Source organism: Acomys minous (assembly GCF_964271855.1).
Source record: "Acomys minous genome assembly, chromosome: 20".
In the NCBI taxonomy this organism is placed as follows: domain Eukaryota; kingdom Metazoa; phylum Chordata; class Mammalia; order Rodentia; family Muridae; genus Acomys; species Acomys minous.
This window is the reverse complement of record NC_140502.1, coordinates 17792961-17820924: the sequence shown is the minus strand read 5'-3', so window position 1 is coordinate 17820924 and position 27964 is coordinate 17792961. Positions and strand designations below refer to the sequence as shown.

The following is a 27964-nucleotide window of genomic DNA, read 5'->3' as shown; positions in this document are numbered from 1 at the left end:
AAATAAATAAATCTTAAAGAATGGGTGTTTGAGACAGGTGTGGTGGGGGAGGAGATGGCAGGGAAGGGACTGTTCAGTCCACAGAAAAAGGAGGAGATGACACAGGACATGGCCTCAAGCAGAGACCCTTCCCACAGCCCATGTGACTCTGAGAGATGCCCCTGGGGCTAAGGACAGTAGAAATAAAAAGGGAGGGACCAGCAGGGTTGACATCAGGACAGCACCCTTGGGAGCAGAGACCATGGAGCGCCCTTCTCTGCTTCTCTGCAAAGGGCTCCTGCTCGCAGGTGAGACAGACAGGTCCTGGAGTGCTGTGGGGAGGGCACTGTGACAGGAAGGGACCCTCAGCCTGAGGCGAGAGCACACAGGAGGGACAGGGGCTGCTCCCCTGGATGCTCACCGGGAACAGGGTGTGCTAAGAGGGGAGAAAAAGCCAGAACTTTCTCTATTTAAAGTGTGTCACCATGGACCACAGGGAACATGGCTGCGCCCTGGCCGCTGGGGTCCTGACACGGGGGGCCATGGTAATGGGGGTGGGCTCCCCTCCATAGATTTGCCAGGGGACCCTACACAGAGGACGCAAATGTCCTGGGTCAGGTCCAGGCTCTTGCGTTTGTGCCTATCACGGGCTCTGGAATGGGCTGAGGACCTTGATGCTGAGCTGTGGGGTGAGCTTGGAGTTTCCAGGGAGGAGTGCAGGGGACAGCGCTGTGCTGGAGGAGACCCTGGTGGGCTGGGGCTTTGGAAACAGAAGTGGGGGGACAGACAGTGGAGGGGGGGGATGATGGAGAAGGGCCTGGGACTCTCCAGGGGGCCATGGGAGTCTCCTCTGTGTGAGGAGGAAGAGGAGGAAGAGGAGGAGGGGCTGACTTAGGGCAGAGAGGAAGTGTTGGACTAAGGAGGAGAGGGTGTCTTCCTGGGAAGAGAGAAGTGAGGTGCCACACAGGACACAGGGACCGATCCTTGAGGCCCAGGATGCGTGCAGTGCTAGAGAAGATGCGTGTGGTGGGCTTGGGAGGGGGAGAGGGGGCTATCACTGTGGGGAAGTGAGGAACCCCGGGGGAGGCATGGAGGAAGGATGCCTTAGGTGACCCGAGTGGGTGAGCAGGGGATGTGCCTTAGCTCCCGTGTTCTTAGTTGACTGTCACTCTCAGGAATCAGGACACCTAGGAAGGAGATGGCCTTAGAAACTAGGGCAGGCTGTTCCCTTCCTCATGCAGCCTCAGGGAGCCCGTGGTCTTCTGGAAGGGCATCTGCGGGAGGTAGGGAGGTAGCTACAGGCTGAAACCACACACACACACTCGCGCGCGCCGGGGGAGGACAAAGATGCCCATCGCGTGAGTGGAGGGACTTGGCTACTGACTCATCTGCCTTCTACAGAGTAGGCAAGTGTGAGGAAAGCAGGAACCAGATGCTCTCCATCCTCCTCATCCCACGGTCCTCCTCTCTGACCTCTCCTCCTCAGGCTTTATCTCCTAAGCGCAAATTCTATAGCCCAGGAACACGTCACGGGCTTGGTTTAAGACAAAGGCTAATCACATAGCTCCCCTGATGTATTAAAATCCCTGGTGTAAAGGATGCTCTTCCTCAGCTGACTACACTCTCCTGCTCGGGACACCGTGGGCCCGGTACTGATAGCTGATTTCGTCTCTCTTTCCAGCTTCACTATTAACCTGCTGGAGCTCACCGGCCCCGGCGACACTAACATCTACAGATTTGCGGTTCTCTGCGGCGGAAGGGGCCAGGGTTCTTCTCCACGTCCCTAACCAGGAAAAGGACCTCCTTTCCTTTTCCTGGTACCAAGGGAAAGATGTACATGAGAATTTTACAATCGCGCATTACGAAAAGGCCAAAGATGTCTTTAAACTTGGACGTAAAGTCAGCGGCAGAGAAGAAATTTATAAGGATGGATCCATGATTCTCGGGCCCGTCACAAAGGAAGACACGGGGATCTACACCCTAGAAACCTTTAAAACACAAAATCAATATGAAACAACGTATGTCCATCTTCAGGTGTACAGTAAGTGGCTCTCTGTGACCTGTGGGGCCTTGGTGATCATTCGCAGGAGTGTCAGGGCAACCCTGAGCCTGCCTCCCCTCTGCTGTGGCCCCTCGCTGGGGTCTGAGCATTTAGTGCAGGACGCTCATGAGGGAGTTAACTGCAGTAGGTCGAAGTCCATCAGCGAATCCATCCTGCAGAGAACAGGACCTGGGCGGGTAACTCACGGAAGGGTATCAGACTCTACCAAGACCTTTGGAACATGGCCCCGACAGACCTTGAGGGACTCAGGCAGGCATGGATGAGCAAAACATGGGATCCCCACACAGATGTGAGCAGCAGGAAGTTCTGCTCTCCAGACCTTGTCCCAGACTCCACTCCACGTGACCCTGGGGACCCAGGGTTGGAACTGGACTTTCTGTTAGGGCTGACAGGAAACAAGGCTTTATTGGCTTGTATAAGCAGCCAGCCCACTGCCACGACAGCCACTTGTAAGCTGGGTCCCCTGGGAATCTCCTTCTGCTGAGACTCGGCACAGAGAGCAGAGGTGGACGGGTGCCCAGGCCATTAGCCAGATGTTCTCATTATGGGTCCAGCTCAGGGAAGGCAGGGTCTCTCTGTGTAGCCTTGGCTGTCCTAGACTCACTCTGTAGACCAGGCTGGCCTCGAACTCACAGCGATCCACTTTCCTCTGCCTCCCAGGTGCTGAGATTAAAGGCATGTGCCACCACCACCCAGCTTAGAATATATACACACATATATATATATATGTGTATGTATATGTGTGTGTATATATATATATATGTATATGTGTGTGTGTATATATATATATATGTATATGTGTGTGTGTATATATATATGGTTTTGGTGGGGTTTTTTTTGAGACAGGGTTTCTCTGTGTAGCCTTGGCTGTCTGGACTCACTTTGTAGACCAGGCTGGCCTCGAACTCACAGTGATCCACCTGCTTCTGTCTCCCAAGTGCTGGGATTAAAGGTGTGCATCACCACGCCCGGCCTCAGCCCAGGGAAATCTTATAGTGAGGGAAATGGTAATAGACTGCCCTGATTCGGACAGCTCCCCTACCCCAAGGTCAGGTCCTTGTTCGTATTTCAAGTTAACTCACAGACTTGGCGATGGTATTTCACCGTGTGCCCTATTATAAGGAGACCCAGGAATCTGTGGACGAATGAGGGTCAACCCAGGCCATGGGTGGCAAGCACATGATGCAGGCTGCACCCTCAGGCCAGAATTCCCTCATGAAAAGGCCTTCTTATTAGGTGCCTATGGAGCAGAGAGGGGCTGGCTGAGGTCTCTGAACATGAACCAGTCATTTGGTCTCTTCTGTTTACCCACAGAGATCGTGACAAAGCCGTACCTGCAGATCAACTACACTAAAGTGAATAGGCGGAACTCTGCCATCCTCACCTGCGTGTCGCCTGACACTGGGGTGGACATCGATTGGCTCTTCAATTACAAGCCCCTGAATGTCACCAAGAGGGCCACGCTGTCCCCTGATCAGCGCACCCTCACCATATCTCCTGTCTGGAGGGAGGATATAGGAATCTATCACTGTGAGGTCTCCAACGCCATAAGTTCCAGGAAGACTAACCCACTGGTCCTGGTGATCGCTTATGGCACAAAGAACTGAGGTGTTTATGACACTGTAGGGGGGGGGCAAAAGGTATAAAAATTATAGGCAGAGAATTCTCCCTGCAGACACAGAGACAGCCAGCATGGTGGCATACCCTAAATAAAACACAAGTCAGGAGGAACAAGAGGACAAGGCCTGCCCAGTTACACGTGTGACAATGATTTTTTTAACATATACATTTATTTTATTATACATGAATAAAAATAAACTATATACAGCAGGGAGAACCATGAGACAATCCTGAGTTATATAAATGTTACATTCGTAGTGATTTGGCTATTTGTATTTGTCAAATTTGAAGTAAACATCTTTCCTATCTTGTTGGGTCTAATTTCTGAATGAAATTCAATATCTATCATATCTCATCTCTGTTAACTTAAATCATTTATCTTGCTCTAAAAAAGATCTTATCTGTCAGCCAACTAAACTTGATTGTAAGACTAAACTATCTGGTCTTCAACCTCCCCTCAGAAAATTGAAAAGGAATAAAACTTAAATGCCTGAGTGAACTGGTAGTGCAGCTTAGCAGCTTCCAAAGTGAAAAAATGACTGAGACAGTTTAACTGCCTGAATAGGCACCCAACACTATAATGCTGGAGCATCATCTTCAGCCTTCTGGCCCAATATCTCTGCCAGACATATTCATAAGGCAGGAACTATTGATGACTTGCTTACTCTGTCTTGGCAGAGTTTGGCCATCGACTCTGCCTGCATCTAAGCTTCCCCCATTTTTAGGCAGAATTCTGTCTGTGGCAGAAACAAGGACATTTTGCCCAGTGGCTGGCTTGCCACATTTGAAGCCAACTCCATAAGGAGGTTCTTTGATGCTCATCATCTTCTTTGAGGTCGGCTGGGTGTTGCCAGGAGCTAACTTGTCTTGTTGTCAAAGAGTCTTTAGAATAATAAAAACAGACTAGTATTTGACATGTCCATGATTTACATCAATGTACAAAAGACTATACCAATGACTTAGAAATAACCTCCTTTGTGAGTAACGATTAAGGCCTTGAGTTAAAGAGTAGGTTCAGCCATCTACCTTTTGTTCTATCCTCCCTCTGTATTTCTATCTTCCCCTTTCTTTCTTTTCAACTCCTATCTCCTTACCTACAAAAAGAAAGATAAAGGAAAAGAGAGACGTCCCTGAGTTCAGCCTAGTTTTTTCTCTGTACAAGACCAATAATAACTTATAGCCACCTCCCTATGAAAACAAGCATTGGTAGACCAAGAGAGCAAACAGAAACCTACCCAACCCCCCTTAGAGGAAATGGGACGTCGTTCTCTTAAGGTTTCTTCAGGCTGATTTGGGGTGAATAATACCTTAGAAGGGGCAAAAAAAAAATTAGGGAAAATGGTTAAGCAAGCCAGGGATTGCATTTGTGGTCCAGTTTCTAAATGTTGAGAGATTCCAGGCTTAAGAGCAATGCTGGACCAATTGGGATCAGAAGTTTCCTACAACGCTGTCTGGGAAGCTGCCCAATTCTGATGGGTAACAGCAACAGATGTGTGGGGCTGGAGCAAGGAGGATGCAGGATGTCAGTGTCCAGCATGCTGAGAGGAATGAATCCTGCCTACATTCACGTCTGTGTGAGGGTGTCAGATACCCTGGAAATGGAGTTGCAGATAGTTGTGAGCCGCCATGTGCATGCTGGGAATTGAACCTGGGTCCTCTGGAAGAGCAGCCAGTGCGCTTAACTGCTGAGCCATCTCTCCAGCCAAACTTGGGCACTTTTACTGGCCAGATGCTAATTCTCTTCTGGATGACCTGGGTGCTGTGACGTCTATGCTGCGTCTTAACACTGCGGCTTGCCCTGGAAAAAGCACATCTAGGAAAAGCGGTGAACACCTTGTAAACTGGGGAAATCAGAGATGGCGCCATCTGGGGACCACAGACTCAGAAGGAAGCAAATTTGAGACCTCATCGTGGGCCACACCCTCACCATCCAACCCCCTCGACCCGCTATGTCTTTCAGCTAGAAGTCACAAAAGCTTTGATCACTGTCTCTCTGGCCCACCAAAGTCATTGCTTAAAGATAGATTTTATTTTATTATTTTTTTTAGAGATTTATTTATTATTGTGTATACAGTGCTCTGCCTGCATGTACAGAGCTACCATGTGGTTGCTGGGAATTGAACTCAGGTCCTCTGGAAGAGCAGCCAGTGCTCTTAACCTCCGAGCCATCTCTCCAGCTCCTTGCATATTTCATATATATGTACATATATATACATACACACACACACATACACACACACACACACAAAACTACTTATACTCACACTTATGAAAGTTTGCTTATTTTCAGAGCAAAAAATCCAGATAATTATGAAGACAAAGCAGGCAGCCGGCAAATCAACATCAAAGACTGCTTCAGCTACTGTTTCCTCAAGAAAGTACATGCATATCATCTTTTTAAAAAGGCTAGCCCAAAGAATTGATTCAAAAAAGACTGCACAAAAACAAATACAGCTAGCTTTTGCAGAGCTTGGCCAATATCTTATTTTTCTAAGGATACCCAAAAGATGTTTTCCCCCCAAACAGCAAAGAGTAATTTTGAGAGAACGATGCCCCCATTCCCAGTAGGTGGGGTGGCTATTTTTGGTGGGTTACCAATGTTCATTTTTGCCTGGGGGGGGGTTAGTTGTAAGTTAATAAAAGTATCCTTTAGGGATTTCTTTCTTCTATCCTTCTCTCTTATTTTTCGATCCTATCTAATGTTAGGGATATAAGGAAAGGTCATCTTGTTCTTGGAGTCAAACTTCTGCTGAGTGAGTTCAGGCGCTGTCAGGGCTCGGTACTGCTGGCTGCCCCTGCTGGTCAGAGAGGTCAAAGCCTGGCATGAAAAGGTGCAGGCGTGGAAAGGGCACCCATGTTCACAGCCAGCTTGCGCAGGTATGAAGTTCAGCTGGCCTGGGAAGCGCCAGCTGACACCAGGTGGTTGAGATCTCCATAGGTGGGCGTGGTCAGTTTGAGGGTGCAGAAACAGATGTCGTACAGGGACTCCACCACGGTGTCAGAGACTTTGGATGAGGGCATGATGCTGAAGGTGTCCATGATGCGGTCTGGGCACTCCTCTCTGATCTTTCTGATGAGCAGGGTCCCTATGCCTGAGCCAGTGCTCCCCCTCACCCTCCGCACACCCCCCCACCCCCCGCCCAGTGAGTGCGGTCAGCTGGAAGCCCTGGAGATAGTCACAGCTTTCAGATTTCTTTCTTACCACATCCGGGACGGAGTCCCCCGGCTCAGCACCCTCTGTGTAGTAGCCCTTTGCCCAGTTATTTCCTGCGCCACTCTGGCAGAACACGAAGTTGTCTGGCCTGAAGATCTGCCCAAGTGGTCCAGACCTGACTGAATCCATTGTGCCCGGCTCCAGGTCCACCAAGATGGCCGGAGGTACATATTTATCACCAGTGGCTTTGTTGTAGTAGACATTGATTCTTGCCCGATGCAAATCGCTGTCGCTCTGGTAACTACCAGTGGGGTCGATACCATGCTCATTACTGATGACTTCCCAGACTTTGGCACCGGATCAGGTTGGTGCACTCGTCCGCATGGATGTGCACGAGCGCTCACGTGGTTGGAGCCTCCTTAGCTTCTCGCTGGCCTGGGTCTGTGTCGTTGGGTCTGGCTAGCCTCCCCTTCCACACCCACTGCTGGGCCACCTGGAACTTACTCCAGAACCGACAGGCTGAGCCTCTTCACCTATTTCTTAACCCGGCTATCACACAAATGATTGAGACTCTTTATAGTGTAAGGCTTCACAACACAATCTGAGTTTTTAAAAGTCTGTGCTTAACCTTCTATGCTACGGTGGGTGTGGTGGCGCATGCCTTTAATCCCAGCGCTCTGGAGGTAGAAGCAGGCGGATCATTGTGAGTTCCAGGCCAGTCTGGTCTACAAAGAGTCCAGGACAGCCAAGGATACACAGAGGAAACCCTATCTCCAAACAAAACAAAACAAAACAAAACAAAAAAAACCTTCTGTGCTACTTTGTCTTACTCCTAGAAAACACCCCAGCGATACTTGCAGTTTGTTTCTTTGTTACTTTGCACAGGGTTTCCAGAGGTCCTGAGTTCAATGCCCAGCAACCACACGGTGCCTCACAACCATCTCTAATAAGATCTGGTGCCCTCTGCTGGCATTCAGGTGTATATGCAGACAGAGTGCTCATACACATTAAATAAATCTTAAAAAAAAAAGAAAGAAAGAAAGAAAGAAAGAAAGAAAGAAAGAAAGAAAAGAAAAAGAAAGATTGATGAACACGAGCCCAGAAGTAAACCAGTAAGCACAGTCCCTCCGTGGACTGGCTCTGCTTCAGTTCCTGCCTCCTGGGTTCCTCCTTGCGTTCCCGTCTCTGGATGGCCGACTGTAAATGCTTCCTGGAAGGTACAGGTAGCAATAGGCGTGGGATGGGGATGCAACACGTTCCCACGGTCCTATGGCTCTGGGAGGGGCTCCCATGATCACGTGTGAAGGAATAAGATTAGCACAGGAGCTGGGCGGTGGTGGCGCACACCTTTAATCCCAGCCCAGCACTTGGGAGGCAGAGGCAGGTGGATCGCTGTGAGTTCGAGGCCAGCCTGGTCTACAAAGTAAGTCCAGGACAGCCAAGGCTACACAGAGAGACCTTGTCTCAGGAAAGAAAAAAAAAAAAGATTAGCACAGGTGGGATCCAGGGCTGCAGCTGAGGTAAGCAGACACAGAGGCCATGGTACCCCCTTCTCTCTTTTTCCTCAAGGGGCTCCTGCTCACAGTGGCTGAGGAAGAGACCTCAGAAGGGAAGAGGCCCTGAGAGGAGACTCATTTTCTGCCTGAATCTTGAGGGGAGAGTGAAGGGGCCTTCCCCCAGGGACCTCAACACCCGCCCCCAAAGACCCCAGTTTGTTTGACTAGACCAACTCCATGACAGGCTTCAGGTTTCCTGTCTGCCTAACTAGGCCAAGTTTCTAACAATTCCTGGGAAAACCACAAGTTATGGACAGCTCATAAACAGCTAATCACCTTACAGAACAAAATGAGCGGATACCATGTTTTTTTATTACGTCATGGCCTTGGTAAAGAACGCAGCCTGGCCCCATCCAATCAAATTAAAGGCCAACTCCTGAGTAAGAGCCCAAAACTTCAGTGATGCAAAAAGTCCCCAGTAACCAAACAAACACCCAATGCTGAATCCCCTCGTACACTCTGACCCAATTCTGACCAAATTCTGTCACAGATCCCTCCAGCTGTCTATGATTGAGCCTACACACTCATTCTGGGGTCGCCCTGTAGAGGAAAGAGGTGACCCTAGCACGCTAGAATAAAAACACTCTTTGTTTTTTGCATACTGTCTTGGGGGTCTTTCTTCAGCAGATCACCTGGACCCTAACAAGAGGACACAGGGAGGGACAAGAGGACACAGGGAGGGACAGAAGTTGCACAGCTGGAAGTTTCAGGGAACAGGACATGCTAAGGGCTAAGCCAGATTACGCTTTATTCAAAGTGAGTCACCATCACCTGCTGTGTTTTTCCTGTGTGTTGATGGCTGGGGTCCAGACAAGGGTCACTGTGGTCATGGCGGGTACTTCCTGCCAGAGATTAGTGGACATAGGGTCCACATGAGGACTGCAGGTGGAGGGTGCAGGCTCTGTGGATTCAGGCCAGTCAAGGGTGTGGAACTCAAGACCTTGATGCTGCACTTAGGGTCTCCAGGCAAGAGGGCACTGCGGGAAGAATGACAGCAGAAAGGAATGTATTTGTGGGAGATGCCAGAGGAATGGAGATTGTTTAAAACCCGTATGTGAAATAGGACATTGGAGGGATAAAGCAAAAATTGTAAAATCAAAGTCCCTCAAAACAACAACAACAACAAAACAAAGTCCCTCAATGTGCCATTGACTACCTCAAAATCGGTGGATTCAGTGTGGTTAGCTAATAGTTATTGGCAATTTAAAAATACTTAAAAGGGGCGGGGGCTGGAGAGATGGCTCAGAGGTTAAGGGCACTGACTGCTCCTCCAGAAGTCCTGAGTTCAATTCCCAGCAACCATATGGTGGCTCACAACTATCTGTAATGTGATCTGATGCCCTCTTCTGGCCTGCAGGTGTACCTGCAGGCAGAGCACTGTATACATGGTAATAAATAAATAAAGTTTTAAAAAAATTTAAAAGGGATTCCTGAGTTCTAGGCCAACCAGCCTGGTCTACAGAGTGAGTTCCAGGTCATCTAAGATTACACAGAGAAATTCTGTCTCAAAAAGCAAAGCAAAACAAAACAAAAACAACAGAATGAAAAGATTAAGCCTGGTTTGGCTTGAGTCCAGGTCCCTAAAGCTTAGGGGACTTCCCCCAAGCAGCTGCTGATGACAAAGTAGAGCTGTGCTTCTGTCCCCCTTGGGACTGGCATTCCTCGGGGCCTGGGCTGGTCCATCTTTATGCACTGATGCTTATAACTGAAGGATCACACTGGGCAAAAGAAAAAACTAACGGGAAATTATGTTGGGTTTACTTACATACTGCAGAGTGAAACGGACAGTTCCCGATATCTGCAAGCCTGTAAATACAGGAGAATCATACAGTCAATCTAGATTGCTTTGACCATATCTTGTAAAAAAAATCTTTAGGGTCCTCTACGGACAACGTTGTGCTATCTGCAGAGACGCTTTCTGGCCTTGGAATAGTTGACACACATCACATGTACATATCACATGTATGACATATGTATCGTACAGCTTTGCTACCCATGGAGTTGTTGTTGTTGTTGTTGTTCTGAAGCATGGATAGCAGTCTCAAATTTCACTTCTAGTTTTATTCATATTAATCCATTTCCTTATGAAGTTAATCTAGTTAAAAGAGGTCAGTATTAATCACTTGTCAAAACCAAAACTAAAAAGTGGAACTGCCCTTTCTTTCTTTCTTTCCTTTTTGTTTTTGCTCTTGAGACAGGGTTTCTCTGTGGAGCCCTGGCTGTCCTGGATTCGCTTTGTAGACCAGGCTGGCCTCGAACTCACAGAGATCCACCCGCCTCTGCCTCCCAAGTGCTGAGATTACAGGTGTGCGCCACCACCCAGCTGGAACTGACTCTGGATACTGTTAACTATTTATCTTCACTCTCGGTCTTTATTGCCTCCTTCCAGTGGCTTTGTTTCATGGGCTGGTGAGTCTTGGGTTTTCTTTGTTTTCTTTTGGAATTGCCAGGGTCTCATGTTCTTGCTTTTTGTTTTTGTTTCTGTTTTTCTGAGACAGGGTCTCTCTGTGTAGCCTTGGCTGTCCTGGACTCGCTTTGGAAACCAGGCTGGGACCTCGAACTCACAGCGATCCACCTGCCTCTGCTTCCCGAGTGCTGGGATTAAAGGTGTGCGCCACCACGCCCGGCCCTCGTGTTCTTGCTTTAAGGGCTTAACATAAGAATCAAGGGCCCCTTGGGCGAAAGTCCTCTCGGGACTTATTAAGTTGCTTTTTGTTTGTTTGTTTGTTAGTTAACCCCACTCTAAGCCTCAGTTATTCCTCCAAAAGTGGAAATGATAGAATCCTTTTGACAGAAGCAAAAAACCACTCGGAGTGTTCCACCAGCTTCAGGCACAAAGGCTTGTGTGGGGGTAGAGAGCAGTCATAGTGTCTGATTCAGCTGATGTCCTGCTTCAGGCAGGTCCTGCTCAGCCGGGAGATCTGGCCTCACTGACTAACCCCTCCTTTCCATATGTTTTCAGAGGGGATCTCTACTTCCCAGAGCTAGTAATTTCATAAATCTTCACAGTCTTCTTAATTATAAAAAAAAAAAAAGTTGTCTGAGACAGCCCCGTAGAGAACCCAGGCTAGGCAGGCCTAAGGGAACCACGTTTCTAGGAGTCAGCCAATGCCTTCCCTCCAGCCTCTGTTAAAGACGTGGCTACTCTTCCTTCGGGAGAATTCCTTAACTTCCGAGAATTCCTTAACTTCCGGATGACCTGGGTGCTATGGCTTCATTGTTTCTCCTTGCCAGGAGCGTGTCATTGAGAATCACTTCTGTGCCTTAAAAGGGGGTTGGGGGACCCAACACTGTGAATTGGGGGCACTCAGTAGCGCCCCGCCCACCGGGCTCCTCTGATACTAACCCAGTGGGTCTGGACTCTGAGGGAAACTAATCCCTCCACTCACCCCTCTGCCTGCTGCCCCGTTCTGCTAGAAGTCCCAAAGCCTTACTCAGTTTTGCAACAGTCATTGCTCTAATACAGATTCTAACTCTTCCGGGGGAGTCTGAAGGTCTCTGATATCTCTCTCTCTCTCTCTCTCTCTCTCTCTCTCTCTCTCTCTCTCTCTCTCTCTCTCTCTCTCCTCTCCAAGTTACCATGACAGCATCCCGGGCCTCCTACGCGCTAGACGGAAAAACCACCGCATCCTTCCTGCGGTACCTTACTAAAGTGTGTATCTTGAGCTTAGCCTTGAAGAAAGATACGTTCAAACTGGGAGTTATTAAACAAAAACAAAACAGCCAGCAGATGCACTTCAGCAAGGCGCACTTCCGCCACCCCCCACAATGGGAAGGCAGTGCTGGGAGGGCAGCCTAGGCTGTATAGGGAATGCAAGAGCCTGCACTACAGGATAATCTGTTCCGAACCCAACAAAATGAAGCTGAGTGGGGTGGCCCGTAGTTCAACTCTGTCACTCAGGAGCTAAAGGCAGGTGGATCGCTGTGTGTTCCATGCCAGTCGGTGCTACAAAATTCGCCATTCTCACATAAAACAGTAACAATAACAAAAATAAATAAATAAAAAAAATCAAAATCAAACACAGGCCAGGCAGTAGTAACACGCACCTTTAATTCTAGCACTCAGGAGGTGGAGGCAGGCCAGTCTCTAAGTTCAAGGCCAGCCTGGTCTACAGAGTTAGTTCTGGGACAGCCGGGGCTACACAGAGAAACCTTGTGTCCAAACACCAAACACACACAAAACCCAGCAAAGTAAAAGAACCCCTACAGGCCGGGCGTGGTGGCGCACGCCTTTAATCCCAGCACTCGGGAGGCAGAGGCAGGCGGATTGCTGTGAGTTCGAGGCCAACCTGGTCTACAAAGTGAGTCCAGGACAGTCAAGGCTACACAGAGAAACCCTGTCTCGAAAAACCAAAAAAAAAAAAAAAAAAAAAAAAAAAAAAAAAAAAAGAACCCCTACACTGTACACTGCCCCCCGCCCCACAGTATTAGCTGGGTGTGCCCCAACCCAGCTTCGGCTACAGGACAGCCTGCCCTTTGACCTGGGATGCCTTGAGTAAAGATCCAAGTTAGAGAGGGGCTCTTCCGTGACATCTTCTACTCTGTCACCTGACCCAGGCCACTCACTGTCCTTGAAGCTTGCCTGGCTCAGCACGGGCCTCTGTCACAAAGTCTGACTGTGGCAGCTTCCAGAGAGCAAAGACCTGCCAGTGTGCGGAGAACGGCCAACAGCCGCAAGGCAGAGCAGACCGCAGAATGGGTTCGCATTCCCTCGCGGCTCCAGTCTACTCCAGGAGGCCTCCCTCGGCACCTGTGCAGGTTCCTCTTCCTGGTGCTGTGGTAAAAACACGGAGATCTGGTTCCGGTTCAGAGATCGAGTCCATGGCGGTGGCGCGGCCACGGTTTCAGGAGCTCAAAGCAGCTCCTCACATCACACCTACAGTCCGCAGTGCTCCGTGAATTCTCTTTATAGTCCAGGGAGTCCTGGCCAGGATGGTGCCACCCACACGGGAAGATGGGTCTTGTCACAGGTGCTAAGTGATCGAGCTAATATCGCCAGACGTCCTAGGCCCTCACAGATGTGCCTGGGGCCTGTCACCCAGAAGATTCTAGACTCTTTGCAACGGACAACATTGACCATGGACGATGACCTAGTATTAACACATGTGGATGACTGAAAGTCACCCATGCTTGCGTTAGCTTCCAAAACAATTAAATTACAACTAGCGAGTGGGGCCTAAACCTCATTTCTTTGAACAAATGTCCCAGCGATTGCAAGGTGTTGGCATTTTTTAAAAAATTAGATTTCTGTGTTCTGGATCCCTCTTCAGTTTTTGGAATCAAGCACAGGGGCTCGCCTGAAGTGGCAATACACCCGCTTAGTGCCCGCGCTCAGCACCAGCAGGCGCATTTGTCTAAGTCCAAGGTCGGCCTGGTCTACACTGTAGATCCAATACCAGCCGGAGCCACACAGTGAGACCCTGTCAGAAGAGGAAAAAGAAAGGTGCCCGAGAGATGGCCCAGTGGTTAAGAGCATGTGGCTGTTCTTCCAGAAGACCTAGGGTTTGATTCCCAGCTGCACACAACAGCTGACAACTCTCTGTACCTCTAGCTCCTGTGTCTCTGATGTCCTCACTTGGCCTGCCTTTGCCCCGTGCGTACAAGTGGTGCACAGGCTTGCATTCAGGTAAAATGCTCATGCACACAAAATAAAAACATATATATATATATATATATATATATATTTTTTTTTTTTTTTTTTTTTTAAGGTCTTTCGAGACAAGGTTTCTCTGTATAATAGTCCTGGCTATCCTGGACTCTCTTTTGTAGACCAAGCTGGCCTCGAACTCACAGCGATCTGCCTGCCTCTGCCTCCCAAGGGCTGGGATTAAAGATGCTCGCCACCACGCCCAGCTAATAATATATGTTTTGAAAATAGAAAAGAAGCTGGTGGTGGCGGCACATGCCTGTAGTCCCAGCATTCTGGAGGCAGAGACAGGTGGATCTCTGTGAGGTCAAGGCCAGCCTGGTCTACAGAGGGAGCTCCAGAACTGTCCGGGGCTACACAGAGACACGCTGCCTGGAAAACCAAAAACAAAACAAAAGACAACAGAGCAAGACATGCACGATGTAAACCTTGGCAGCTGCCTGGAAAGGGAGGTGGAGAAGAGGAAGAGAGGAGCCAGATGTGTGGGTCAGGCACGGAGGTCAGCATACCACACCAGCACAGGGCAGGTGAGCAGCCCCACTGGGGAGGGAGGGGGAAGAGCTTGAGAAATGGAAGCCAAGGGCCCGGTGGTGGTGGCGAGCGCCTTTAATCCCAGCCCTCGGGAGACAGAGGCAGACAGATTGCTGTGAGTTTGAGGCCAGCCTGGTCTACAAAGCGAGTCCAGGATAGCCAAAGGCTACACAGAGAAACCCTGTCTCGAAAAACCAAAACCAAACCAAAACAAAGCAAAAACAGAAACGAGCCAAGAAGCCCAGAGTGTCAAAGAAAGCAGGACCAGGCCATGCTGAGCGCCTGAAAGAAAGAAACGTTCTATATCTCTGTTGCTTAAAGCCTTCCCTGGAGCAGTTCTCTGTAGGAGCATCTCTGGAAGCTCAGGGATGAACAGCCAGCACAATCCCAATCCCAAGTCCTCTCTCTCCTAGCCTCCTGTTTTAGGCATATATATATATATATATATATATATATATATATATATATATATATATATATATATATATTTTTTTTTTTTTCCCTCTCAGAGTCTCTACTAGGATGTTTTCAGCTAGCAACCTCCAAGCTCCCCCACGAAGCGGTTCGACTTCTAAGGGGATAAACATCCTGTTCTCTCACTAGTCTGTTCCCCATCCCACACTTGGGATCAGTACAAAAGCATGCTTCTCTCTCCCACAGTCGGTGGATCTGCCCATGGCTGTGCTGCCAGAAACAGATGAACACGTGTGTGTCGTTCCACAGTGTCAGGATTAATTGGGTAGCAATCCACAGCAGGAAGAGGTTGCAGTGACAGCAATTTGTCATTTAACCCTCCTACCTTGGTGGCTTGGCTGAAGGGGAATGAGAACTGTTTTATTCTCCTTAATTATTAATGGGCGCTCTCACATCATGCAGCACGTGGCGTCTCGCGTCTGCGTGCGTGTCCGCGGGTGACAAAATGACACCAAGTTGAGAGGCGGCAGAAGTGGGGCAGAAAGCAGGAAGCAGACGGGACTGCAGATCAAAACTGTTTAAAGCCAGGCGATGGTGATGCACGTCTCGGGAGACGAAGGCAGGCGAATCTCTGTGAGTTTGAGGCCAGCCTCTTCTACAGAATTTTAGGGCAGCCAGGGCTACCACAGTGAAACCCTGGGTTTTTTTGTTTTGTTTTGTTTTGTTGGTGGTGGTGGCTTTTAGAGACTGGGTTTCTCTGCGTAGCCCTGGCTGTCCTGGACTTACTTTGTAGACCAGGCTGGTCTCGAACTCACAGAGATCCACCTGCCTCTGCCTCCCGAGTACTGGGCTTAAAGGCGTGCACCACCATGCCTGGCTGAAACTCTGTTTTGAAAACAACAGCAACAACAAAAAAAAAGCAAAACAATTCAGAAACAAATCACACCCACATGGGCAACGTGACCTCTGCCGTTATGCCTCACGTCACACATGAACGTTATCTAGACAGTATTGGTACTGGGTATCAGAAAAGATCGGAGCATCTGAGGGGTGGTGTTCAGTGCCGTGTTTAACACGGGACTCACGGGACTCAGAGCTTCCATGGCTTTTGGGGATGTGTAGGGCTCCTGAATTCAGTTCCCCACGAATTCTGAGGGTTGACTATGTGTTTGATCCGGACCCCGGGCTCTTTTTAGCCCCTTTAGATTTCTGCTCGCCGTACTGAAAGGGCCTCACGCTGTACCAGAAGCTGTCTCAGACTTTCCTCCTGCCTCCTGCTTTCTGCTGAGAGGACAAGCACGCGTCACCGCGCTGGCCTTCTCTGCGGCTTAATTAATAATTTTTCACTTCTCCATTTTTCACACCACTGACGAAGTGTTTCCCCCACTGTGGTGTGGGAAGGGGGAAGCGCTCACTCACTGGTCACCTTCCTTAGGCGCGAGAGGTTTGAAGGCTTCACACTGACAGACACGCCCCTACCCCTACCCCACCCCCATCGGCCCTCAGAGGGAGCTCTGCTGAGCCCCTGCGGTTTTTCATGGGGCAGCGTCATTCTGTCATTCATTTCCAGACTGCGGCTACTGAAGATTCCAGTGTCAAATAGGTGACAAGCAGGTGAGGGAAGCCAAGCCTCCTGCCCCCAACGCCCCACTCTTGGACTCTGGTTTTGGTGTCTTGCAGGGGGCGCTGTGCCATACAGTCTTTGAGAAGGACCAGAGGTCCCGATGGGAGAGTAGTTCATGTTCAGGGATCTCTGCCATCCCCTCTCTGGTCCACAGCCGTCTCCTAAGGCCTTTGGGGGTGGAGGAGTTGCTGCTGGGGCTGTAAAGGCGTATCCTGTGTTCCATATGATCTGCTGCCTATGGCCTAGTGACTGGATACAGTTGCTCTGTTTTCTGTTTCTCAGTTTCCCTATAAGAGGACACAAGGTAAAGGATCCTTGACTTGTTTTTTGTTTTTGTTTTGTTTTGTTTTGTTTTTTTGAGACAGGGTATCTCTGTGTTAGCCTTGGCTGTCCTGGACTTGCTTTGTAGACCAGGCTGGCCTCGAACTCACAGCCATCTGCCTGCCTCTGCCTCGCGAGCGCTAGGAATAAAGGCGAGCGCCACCATGCCCAGCCGATCGTTGCCTTGTATGACACGCAGTGGTTCTCAACCTGTGGGTCGAGACCCCTTCGGAGATTATACCATCTGCCTGTCAGATATTTCATTACAGTTCATAACAGTGGCAAAGTTACAATTGGGAAGTAGCAATGGAAATAATGTTACAGTTGTGGGGGGAGGGCAGTCCCCACAACACGAGGAACATTGTAGCATTAGGAAGGTCGAGAACCACGGTTGTCAAGACTACACAGAGAAACCCTGTCTCAAAAAACCAAACCGCCCCCCCCCAAAAAAGGTCACCTTAAGTACGAACAGAGAAGCATCCCCAATTCAGTAGTCTGCTACCATTTGCCTAGCTGTGAGATTTCACTGAACTGGGCCCGTGAGGACAAGCAGTTGGCAAGAGGATTTGTTTCTTAGAAACCTATCTGAGGAGTTGGCTGATGGCCCGGGCATGCATCTAGCTCTGTTCTTCGTGCTGAGCATACCAGAAGGAGACGGCTAGAGGACCAAGCTTAGCCGTGGCTATTATGCACCTTCTAGAGAGGCCCTCACTGCTCTGCCATTCAGCCCAGTAGAACTGGGGCTCTGTGAGGACAGGGACTAGGCTGCTGTTCGGGGTACAGCAACCACCTAGGAAAGACTCAGATACATGTGGATGGATGGATGGATGCATGCATGCATGCTTGCTCAGGGCCCTGCCTGCCCATAGATTTATTTACAAAATTCTCAGTTTTTGTGACTAATGAAAGCGTTTAATACCCAGTTCGATTTTTTTTTCATATTGGGGGTATGTGTTCACACTCGCCTGTGTGTACGTGATGAAACTGTATTCAAGGTCAGTTTATTCCTGGCAGCTGTCACCTGGCAGAGGTCTCCTATGGAAACGCACTGAGTCTTTCTTTCCCCCCCCCCCAAGACAGGGTCTCTCTGTGTAGCCTTGGCTATCCTGGACTCACTTTGTAGACCAGGCTGGCCTCGAACTCACAGCGATCCCCCTGCCTCTGCCTCCTGAGTGCTGGGATTAAAGGTGTGTGCCACGCACGCCCAGCTTCGCTGAGTCACTTTTTAAAAGACAAAAAATAAAAGGGATGGGTTCCTGTCAACCTGGCCCCAGTTAAAGTCACCTGAGCAGAAGAACCTCATTAAGAGAGCCCCTCCAATAAAAGCAAGCTGTAGGCAAGCCTGCAGGACATTTTCTTAATTCTTGATTGATTAGGGAGGGCCCAGGCTGTAGGTGGTGCTGTCCCTGGGCTGGTCATGAGCTTTATAAGAAAGCAACTGAGGTCGGGTGGTGGTGGCGCACTCCTTTAATCCCAGCCCTTGGGAGGCAGAGGCAGGAGGATCGCTGTGAGTTTGAGGCCAGCCAGGTCTACAATGCGAGTCCAGGACAGCCAAGGCTACACAGAGAAACCCTGTCTCGAAAAACAAAACAAAAAATAAAAGAAAGCAACTGAGGCCGGGCATGGTGGCTCATGCCTTTAATCCCAGCAGAGGCAGTCAGATCTCTGTGAGTTCAAGGCCAGACTAGTTACAAAGAGAGTTCCAGGATAGCCAGGGCTATTACACAGAGAAACTCTGTCTCGAAAAACCAAAAAAGAAAAGAAAAGAAAGCAAACCGAGCAAGGCGCGGGGAGCAATCCAGTAAGCAGCACCCCTCCATGGCTTCTCATCAGCTCCTGCCTCCTGGTCTGGGCTGTGTTTGAATCCCTGTCCTGACTTCTTCCATGATCAACAGAGATGTGAAAGTGTAACCTTTTCCTCCCCAACTTGCTTTTTGGTCATGGTGCTTTTTGTTTGTTTGTTTGTTTGTTTTTCAAGACAGGGTTTTCTCTGTGTAGCCCTTGCTGTCCTGGAACTCACTCTGTAGACCAGGCTGCAGCCCTCACTTCCCCCCAGTGCTGGGATTAAAGGCCTGCGCCACCACTGCCCAGGGCTGTCACAATAGCAATAGTAACTTTAAGAAGGGAAACCACTTGAGCCCGAGAGGGAACAGGTGCAACACACGAGGTTAGTAGCACCCACCCTTTGTCCCAGCACCCTGCAGGTAGAGAGAGGCAGACCTCTGAGATACAGCCTGGTCTACATAGTGAGTGAGATCTTGTCTTTTTTCTTTTAAAGAGAAAAATGGGGGTGGCGAAGGAGAGGAAACCTTATGGTTGTAAAAAGAGCCACACATTAACTTTTTTATTTCAGGGTTATTGTTTTTGGGCCTTACAGAGTTTTTTCCATCATCTTCCTACAACACGTTTTAATCATCTAATGTGCTTTTTCTTCATTTTCGTTTCGGAGCAGTAACTGACCGTACATTACTTTCTCTCATCCAAAGGATGGTTTTCATTTAATTTTTTTTTTTTTTCTCTTTTCGAGGCTGATGTGATGGCCCAGAGGCTAAGAGCACTGGCTGCTCTTCCAGTCACATGGTGGCTAGTGACCATCTATAAAGGGATCTGATGCCCTCTTCTGGCGTGCAGGTGTACATGCAGACAGAATACTCACACAATGAACAAACAAAACAAATAAAAAACAAGCCCAGGAGTTTGACCCTGCTCCAAGGAGTATATGGGCAACACAAATTGGGCTTGGTTATTATTCTTTCTTCTTCTTCTTCTTCTTCTTCTTCTTCTTCTTCTTCTTCTTCTTCTTCTTCTTCTTCTTCTTCTTCTTCCTCTTTTGTTTTGGGGGAGGTCTTAAGGGTGGGGGTGAACCTGGGAAGACTGGGAAGTGAATGTGATCAGGGGGCATTAATGAGAAAGTTCCAAATAATTAACAAAAATATTATGTAATAAAAAAAGAGTTAGGTCATTTTATCAGGCACTTTGATGTTGTTTTGTTTGTTTGTTGGGTTTTTCGAGACAAGGTCTCTCTGTGTAGCCTTGGCTGTCCTTGACTCACTCTGTAGACCAGGCTGGCCTTGATCTCTCAGAGATCCACCTGCCTCTGTCTCCCAAGTGCTGGGATTACATATGTGTGCCACCACACATACACTGCATACTGCATTGTTGTTGTTGGTTTTATTCTTTTAAACATTCAGTTCTCATTAGGGGTTATGACACATTTATAGCAGGAGTAAATGTTGGCATTTTGTACTTCATCCCTTTAAAGTCACCTGTTTACCCTTTTGGTAAGTATGCTAATCGTTTTACTTACTCTGTCTTTAAGACTCAAAACACAAAGATGAATAACTGTCCCAAGAAGATTACTAGGATGTAACACATTATTGTAAACTTTACGGGATATATTTGTGATCCTTGAAGCAGCTTTTATATTTACTTATTTTGGTTTTTTTGGAAACAGGTTTTCTCTGTGTTGCCAGGCTGTGTTCACTCTGTAGACCAGCATCACTTAGAGATCCACTTGTCTCTACCTCTCAAGAGCTGAGATTAAAGAGGAACACCACCACAGATGGGCACACCATGGCGCATGGATGCAATCTCAGCCCTTGGGAAGCAGAAGTGGGTGGATCGCTGTGAGTTCGAGGCCAGCCTGCTCTACAAAGCGAATCCAGAACAGCAGGTTTTTATTTATTTACCTTTTTTTGCGGGGGGGGGGGGGGGGGGAGGGGGAAGGGGTGTTGAGACAGGGTTTCTCTGTGTAGCCTTGGCTGTCCTGGACTCGCTTTGTAGACCAGGCTGGCCTCGAACCCACACGGATCCACCTGCCTCTGCCTCCCAAGTGCTGGGATTAAGGTGTGCACCACCACGCTCTGCCCTGAAGTAGGTTTTTTTTTTTAAAGTGACCACTTAAAAATAAAGTGGACTGAAGAGATGGCTCAGTGTTTAAGAATATATGATAGTCCCCAGCACTCGGGAGGCAGAGGCAGGCGGATCGCTGTGAGTTCGAGGCCAGCCTGGTCTACAAAGCGAGTCTAGGACAGCCAAGGCTACACAGAGAAACCTTGTCTCAAAAAACCAAAAAAAAAAAAAAAAAAAAAAAAAAAAAAAAAAAAAAAGAAAAGAAAAGAAAAAGAAAAAAAAAAGAATATATGATAGTCTTAGCGAGGAACGGAGTTCAATTCCTAGCGCCCACAAGATGACTCTTTTCCATCTGTAACTCCTAGACACTGACATAGTATATGTTCATACACATAAAATAAAGAAATAAATTTAAAATTAACAATATGTTTAGAGTTGTACCGCCTTCTTCTCTGTCTCTGTCTCCTCCTTCTCTTTCTCCTCCTCCTTCTCCTTCTTCTTCTTAAATTCTGTACGTACAGGTGCTTTGCCTGATGTATGTCTGGGCACCACAGAGCGTGTCTGGTGAGTGTGGAGGTGGAGGAGACATGGGATCCCCTGGGACTGTACTTACAGATGGTGCTGAGGCATCTCTCTAGCCTCTAGCACTGTATCTTACATAGTGTTGGCTAAGATATGGACCTTGAAAGTCCTGTCTGTTCATTTGCTTAATTTGTTTTGTTCTGGTTTTGTTTTCTGAGACAGGATTTCTCTGTGTAGTCCTGATTGTCCTGGAAATCACTCTGTAGACCAGGCTGGCCTCGAACTCACAGAGATCTGCCCGCCTCTGCCTCCCGAGTGCTGGGATCAAAGGTGTGCGCTAACAGGCCTAGCTCATTTGTTTGTTTATTTGGTTGGTTGGTTGGTTGGTTGATTGATTTTTTGAGACAGAGTTTCTCTGTGTGTAGCCTTGCGTTTCCTGGAACTCGCTCTGTATCATTTGTTTATTTTAAAGAGGCAGTAGTGATTTTTTTTTTTAATCCTCAAAAATCCTTGTAATGTTTATGTTTATGTATGTGTTTATATGTTAACATACCTCTTGTTTCAGGGGGTAAATAACTGAAGGGGTGGCCCCTTTATTGATGGTTTTTTTTCTTAATGTTTCCCTAATACCCTCAGTGGGTACATAAAAAGTGAGAACGCATGGGGTTTAAATTTAGATTCACCATATTAAGTAAGAGAGCTCAGGGCGATCGTGGTGGCACATGCTTTAATGTCAGCACTCGTGAGGCAGAGGCAGGCGGATCGAGGCCAGCCTGGTCTACAAAGCGAGTCCAGGACAGCCAAGGCTACATAGAGAAACCCTGTTTCGAAAAACAAAACAAAACAAAACAAAAAAGTTAGCTCAGCAATTCCTGAGGCCATCATAGGGAAAGAAGTCAGCAGAGGTGTTTCCCCTGCCCCCACCCCACCCCTCCCCCTCCCACATGACCCTCCCCTCACTCCGGAAGCTGCTAAATTTACCGACAGTGTCAGAGATCTCAGATGAGCAGAGACGCAGACAGCCAGACAGCGGCCGAGACTCTGGCTTTGGAGACTAAGTACGCACGGTCGGATAGGACAGGACGCAGCTATTCTGAACAGGCTGCTTCAGGAAATTTGCTCCCGTGGTGTCCTGAGCTGCTCTCTAGAGGCAAGAGACTGGCTTCAGATGTCTGCGGTATCAAGTCTTAAGATGATGTATCCCCAAATGCCATGTGTTTGTTATTATGAGCCAGGAACCAAGTATGGGGAAACCTAGGCAGGCGTTCTCAACCTGTGGGTCGTGACCCCCCCCAAGACCATTAGGGATCACCAGTGATTTAACTAAGCCTCATAACAGCAGCAAGATTACAGTCGTGAGGTGGCAACGAAAATAATTTTATGGCCGCGAGGGGGTCAGCACAACACGAGAAACTGTGTTAGGAAGGTTGAGGTATTAGGAAGGTAAGGAATTTCTAGTTTGAGTGCTATTGGCAATCAAACAGTAAGTGGGTCTCAGGCCAGAGAAACAGAGCAGGGAAGACCAGCAGGGGCGGGCAGGGAAACCCACGAACAGATGGACGGCAGGAGGAGCACTCAGTGTTGTCCACTCTGAGGGGTCGGAGACTGAGTCCCACCTTGCCACCCTCAGCAGCCAGTGGAAGTCCCCAAAACTTTAGGGACCTGACACAGCACAAACTGGGACTCAAGGCTTCAACACTGCTAAAGGGATTTTAGGACTGGCCTGTAGGAAAAAGACAGTTACACATAGGTTTGAGTGTGAGAGTGGAAAAAAGAGACGGCCGTGGTCCTGGCGAGTGTGGCTTTCCTGAGAGAACACAGCCTTTACAAATGAGGAAGAAAAAAATAGTCTGGAGACAGGGCCTCTCTAGGTATTTCTGGCTGTCCTAGAATTTGCTGTGTAAACCAGGCTAGCCTTGAACTCACGGAGAGCCATCTGCCTCTGCTGAGATTAAAGGTGCGCACCACTATGCCTGGCTACAGATGAAAAAAATTTAATATAGCAGGATATTTCTTTCTCCATCTGCCTTTATCTTAAACCAGGACATGTTATTTCCATTTGACATAGAATTTAGTAGAAAGCTATTCCCAGAATTTTCTTTGCTTTCGTTATAGCCTCTAAAGAATTTTCAAAATAGAGTTCGCTTTTTCTTTCTTTCTCTCTTTCTTTTTTTTTTTTTTTTGGGGGGGGGAGGTTTGCCTCGAACTCACAGCAATCCGCCTGCCTCTGCCTCTCGAGTGCTGGGATTAAAGGCGTGCGCCACCATGCACCGCAACTGTAGCACTCTTGCAGAGAACTGCGTGTGTGACTCTCAGCACCCACTTCCTTGCAGAGATGGACTGTAACTCCCTCTCGGCAGAGATGCAACGCCTCTGGCTTCTGCAGGCACCTACACTCATGGACACACACACACACACACACACACACACACCTGCACTCACCCAAGCAAAGGCACATACACATGATTTAAAAAACAAAAACAAGCCGGGCGTGGTGGTGCACGCCTTTAATCCCAGCACTTGGGAGGCAGAGGCAGGTGGATCGCTGTGAGTTCGAGGCCAGCCTGGTCTACAAACTGAGTCCAGGACAGCCAAGACTACACAGAGAAACCCTGTTTCTGAAAAACCAAAAAAAAGAAAAAAAGAAAAAAGACAAAAACAAAAACAAAAATGGGGCTGGAGAGATGGCTCAGAGGTTAAGAGCACTGGCTGCTCTTCCAGAGGTCCTGAGTTCAATTCCCAGCACCCACATGGTGGCTCACAACCATCTATAGTGAGATCTGGTGCCTTCTTCTGGCTTGCAGGTGTACAGGCAGGCAGAGCACTGTATACATAGTAAATAAATAATTTTTTTTTAAAAGCTAGGTGTAGTAGCACACACCTTAAAAAAAAAAAAAGATTCTTAGCCAGGTGTGGTGATCCACGCCTTTAATCCCACCACTTAGGAGGCAGAGGCAGGTGGATCCCTGTGAGTTTGAGGCCAGCTTGGTCTACAAAGTGAGTCCAGACAGCCAAGGCTACATAGAGAAACCCTGTCTCGGGGGTGGGGAGTGTGTGTGGGGGGAAGATTCTTAAACTAAAACCAATAAATAACCTTGAGTGGTCTGTAAGCACATTGAAGTTTCACCAGCTCTTCTCTAAAGTGTCTTCCAGCTGTAAACGCAAATGTATCACACTCACCTGAAGCTTGTCATTTTACTCAGAGCAGAACAGAATTAATCTATGAGGAAGGCCAGGTAAAGTCTTAGGCAACACCGGTGGTGTTTTGCTGCCACCTAGTGTCCATGATTGTTAATTACACTTAACAGCAGTCAGGCGAGGTGCTGGGGTGCTGCAGGGAGGTAAAGACCTGCACACAGCCAGGATCATGAACCACAGTCCTGCACGTCAACTTCAAGGGACTGTCGAGGCAGCCCAGCCCACACCACTGAGCAACTTCACATCTGAAAATGAAGTTTATAGAGCTCAGTGGTAAAGGCTGCGTAACTAACCTCATGGCTTGCACTTTAGCCAGATGGTGTAAGAATGCCCCTCTGGTCCAGCGTGTCCCTCCCACCCCCACCCCCCACCCCCACCCCCCAATTCTGAGACTCTAGTTGAAGGTGTAGGACAAGGAGAGGACTCTCAAAGACTGTCTCTTGACTTTCACTCACAGGAAATGGTGTGTGGGCACCCAACCCCCGCCCCCCCACCACAATAAATAATAAATGTCACGCAAAAGCGAGGCTTAACTTTTTATTGTGTTTTAATTTATTTCATATGTGTGCGTGTGCATATTTCTCTATGTGGTGAGAGTGGAGGTCATAAGACAACCTGGAGACATTTATGGGGTCTCTTGCCTTTTTTTTTTTTTTTTTTTTTTTTGGTTTTTCAAGACAGGGTCTCTGTGTAGCCTCACTTTGTAGACCAGGCTGGCCTCGAACTCACAGTGATCCACCTGCCTCTGCCTCTTGAGTGCCGGGATTAAAGGCGTGCGCCACCACGCCCAGCTTTTTTGGTTTTTCAAGACAGGGTTTCTCTGTGTAGCCTTGGCTGTCCTGAACTCACTTTGTAGACCAGGCTGGCCTCGAACGCACAACGACCCACCTGCCTCTGCCTCTCGAGTGCCGGGATTAAAGGCATGCGCCACCACGCCCGGCTTCTTGCCTCTTTTTAATGAGACCGGCTCCCACAGGCTTAGAAGCATAGTTGGCCAGCAAGCTCCGAGGGGCCAGCTGTCTCACCTCCCGTCTCACCATTGCTGGTGTTACAGGGACACAGCACCTTGCCCACAGAAGAAAACATTTACAGGGAAGGGAAGCAGAAGAAAAGACCCAAGACACAGTGGGTATGGGTGGACTCAATCTAACTTTATTTTTAAGCAGGATTTTTTTTTCAGTGTGTGTGTGTGTGTGTCTGTCTGTCTGTCTGTCTGTCTGTCTGTACCAGTGTCTCTGGAGGCCAGAGGCATTGAATTCCTTTGAGCTGAAGTTCAAGTGATTGTAACACACACACACACACACACACACACACACACACACGATACCTCACAAACAACCCATAACTCCAGTTTCAGGATATTGGGTGCCCTCTTCTGACCTCCAAGGACCCCAGGCATGAATACATGCATAAAGACAAATAATTACTTAGAAATTAAAAAAAAAAAAAAAAAGAACATAAAAGGTTTTCCAGAAAGCAGCCCATCCTACTACTCAAGATTCTCCAGTGGCCGATCACAAAGTTCAAATTTCCTTCCTCTCTAACCTTGCTTAGCTTCCACCACCAATCAATCCATAGCGCACGTCCTCTGTGGATCTGTCTGTCCATACTCTCTCTGGCCTTCTGCCCCACAGAGCATTTATTTATTTATTAGTTAGTTAGTTTTTCTTTCTTTTTCTTTTCTTTCTTTCCTTTTTTTTTTTTTTTTTTTTTTTTTTGAGATAGGGTTTCTCTGTGTAGCCTTGCCTGTCCTGGACTCACTTTGTAGACCAGGCTGGCCTCGAACTCACAGCGATCCGCCTCCCACAGTGCACTTACATCTTCCTTCAAAACCAATACCAGAATGTGACCTTGCCATTCTCTGCGGCCCAGAGCCATGCACACCTTCATCGGAGGCAACCCGTGACTTGCTGCAGGGCGGCAACTATGAACGGGAGACATGGGACACAAGCTAGGTACCCAGAGCATCTTCTCCTGATTTTTATATCCTCGTGAAAGACACGGAAATTAAGAAAGTAAGGTCCCCACTTCAAGGAACATAAGCAAATGCCAGAGAATAAAATGGGGAAATAAACATACAAGAAAGAAAGAAAGATGGCCGGCCGGTGGTGGCACACGCTTTTAATCCCAGCACTCGGGAGGCAGAGGCAGGCGGATCTCTATGAGTTCGAGGCCAGCCTGGTCTACAAAGTGAGTCCAGACAGCCAAGACTACACAGAGAAACCTTGTCTCGAAAAACAAAACAAAACAAAAACAAAAACAAAAAAAAAGGAAGAAAACAAGGAGACACAGGGCTAGTAAAGGAGATAGTGGGAAAGCCTTCTTTCCCCAGCACAAATGAGATCCTAGGTTTGTCCTGCAGCATTAACAAAGGGAAGAGAGAGAGAGAGAGAAAAGAGACGGAGACAGAGACAGAGACAGAGACAGAGAGACAGAGAACCAGCGCCGTCTATGGGACAATGTGGTTATGCACAGGCTAGTGCTCAGGCCTTGCTGATCACTTCCAGCTCCTCTGGTCTGGAAAGGGACCTGGCATTGGATGTTTTGGATCCTTACCACAGGCTGCTGCCGGTCCTGATGGAGATTCCGTGGTGATGGGGAGGAGTGAGGCTTCAGCCAAGTTTTCAGCTAGAGTTATACATTTTGAGTTAGCTATTATGTTCACTGTGCACGAGCCTGGGGGAAAAGCAGAGGTACCCTACGATGAACTCAGGCTGGCGTGTTTTTTATTTTTTATGTTTTGACTTTTCGAGACAGGATCTCTCTGTGTAGCCTTGGCTGTCCTGGACTTGCTTTGCAGACCAGCCTGGCCTCGAACTCACAGCGATCCACCTGCCTCTGCCTCCCGAGTGCTGAGATTAAAGGCATGCGCCACCAAAGCTGCGGGGCTGGCTGGTGTGTTTTTTAAAGCTCCCACAGGAAGCCTAAAGTAAAAAGATGCAGTGAGATGTTACACAGCAATAGAAAGAAACAGAGGCCTCTGGCTTCCTACTCCCAGGCCAGCCCAGCTCTTTAGTCACCTACCTCCTTCAAGCCACCAGACAGGCAGCAGTCTGCCTCACCCCTACAACATCCATCTTGTTGCCAGTGTTTTTCCATTTGGCTTTGGTTTGGTTTGGTGGTTCATTTTGCTTTTGTGTTTACACAGGGTCTCGTGTATCCCAGGCCAACCTAGAACTAGCTTTATTGTGGAGGATGCCCTTGTGAGTCCTGATCCTTCTGCCTCTACCTCCTCCCGTGGGTTATGGTTACAGGGGTGCACCACCAAGACAGAATAAAATGGCCAAATGTTCAAGAGGAGGCAGGAGGATTGATTTTCAGGTTCAGTTCAAAAGTCAGCCTGACCTACATACATATGGAAACTCCATGTCAAAATAATAGGAATAGCCAAGTGTGGCTCCCAGCACTCCAGAGGCAGAGACAGGCAGCCTGGTGTACATAGCAAGTTCCAGACTAGCCAGGGTTATGTAGAGAGGCCCTGTCT

At 48.4% G+C, this 27964-nt stretch overlaps 1 protein-coding gene and 1 long non-coding RNA gene across 3 annotated transcripts; one reads left to right on the top strand and one right to left on the bottom strand.

Moving 5' to 3' along the window:
* Window positions 1-241: 241 nt before the first annotated feature.
* LOC311591117 (cell adhesion molecule CEACAM15-like) lies at window positions 242-4517 on the top strand (the record flags this gene model as incomplete). The annotated part of the gene is made up of 3 exons (XM_084770485.1): window positions 242-287; window positions 1661-2020; window positions 3356-4517. 3 exons carry the CDS (start codon window positions 242-244, stop codon window positions 3646-3648), a joined length of 699 nt encoding a protein of 232 aa, XP_084626611.1. The 3' UTR covers window positions 3649-4517.
* Window positions 4518-16501: 11984 nt separating this feature from the next.
* On the bottom strand, window positions 16502-27157 carry LOC311591437. Of its 2 annotated transcripts, none has more exons than XR_014777100.1 (3): window positions 27037-27157; window positions 22264-22426; window positions 16502-16874 (listed from the first exon to the last, which is right to left on the bottom strand). It is a non-coding gene; the product is annotated as an uncharacterized lncRNA (long non-coding RNA). The 2 variants fall into 2 exon arrangements; XR_014777101.1 differs by lacking the exon at window positions 16502-16874 and adding an exon at window positions 19572-19782.
* Between the last annotated feature and the right edge of the window lie 807 nt (window positions 27158-27964).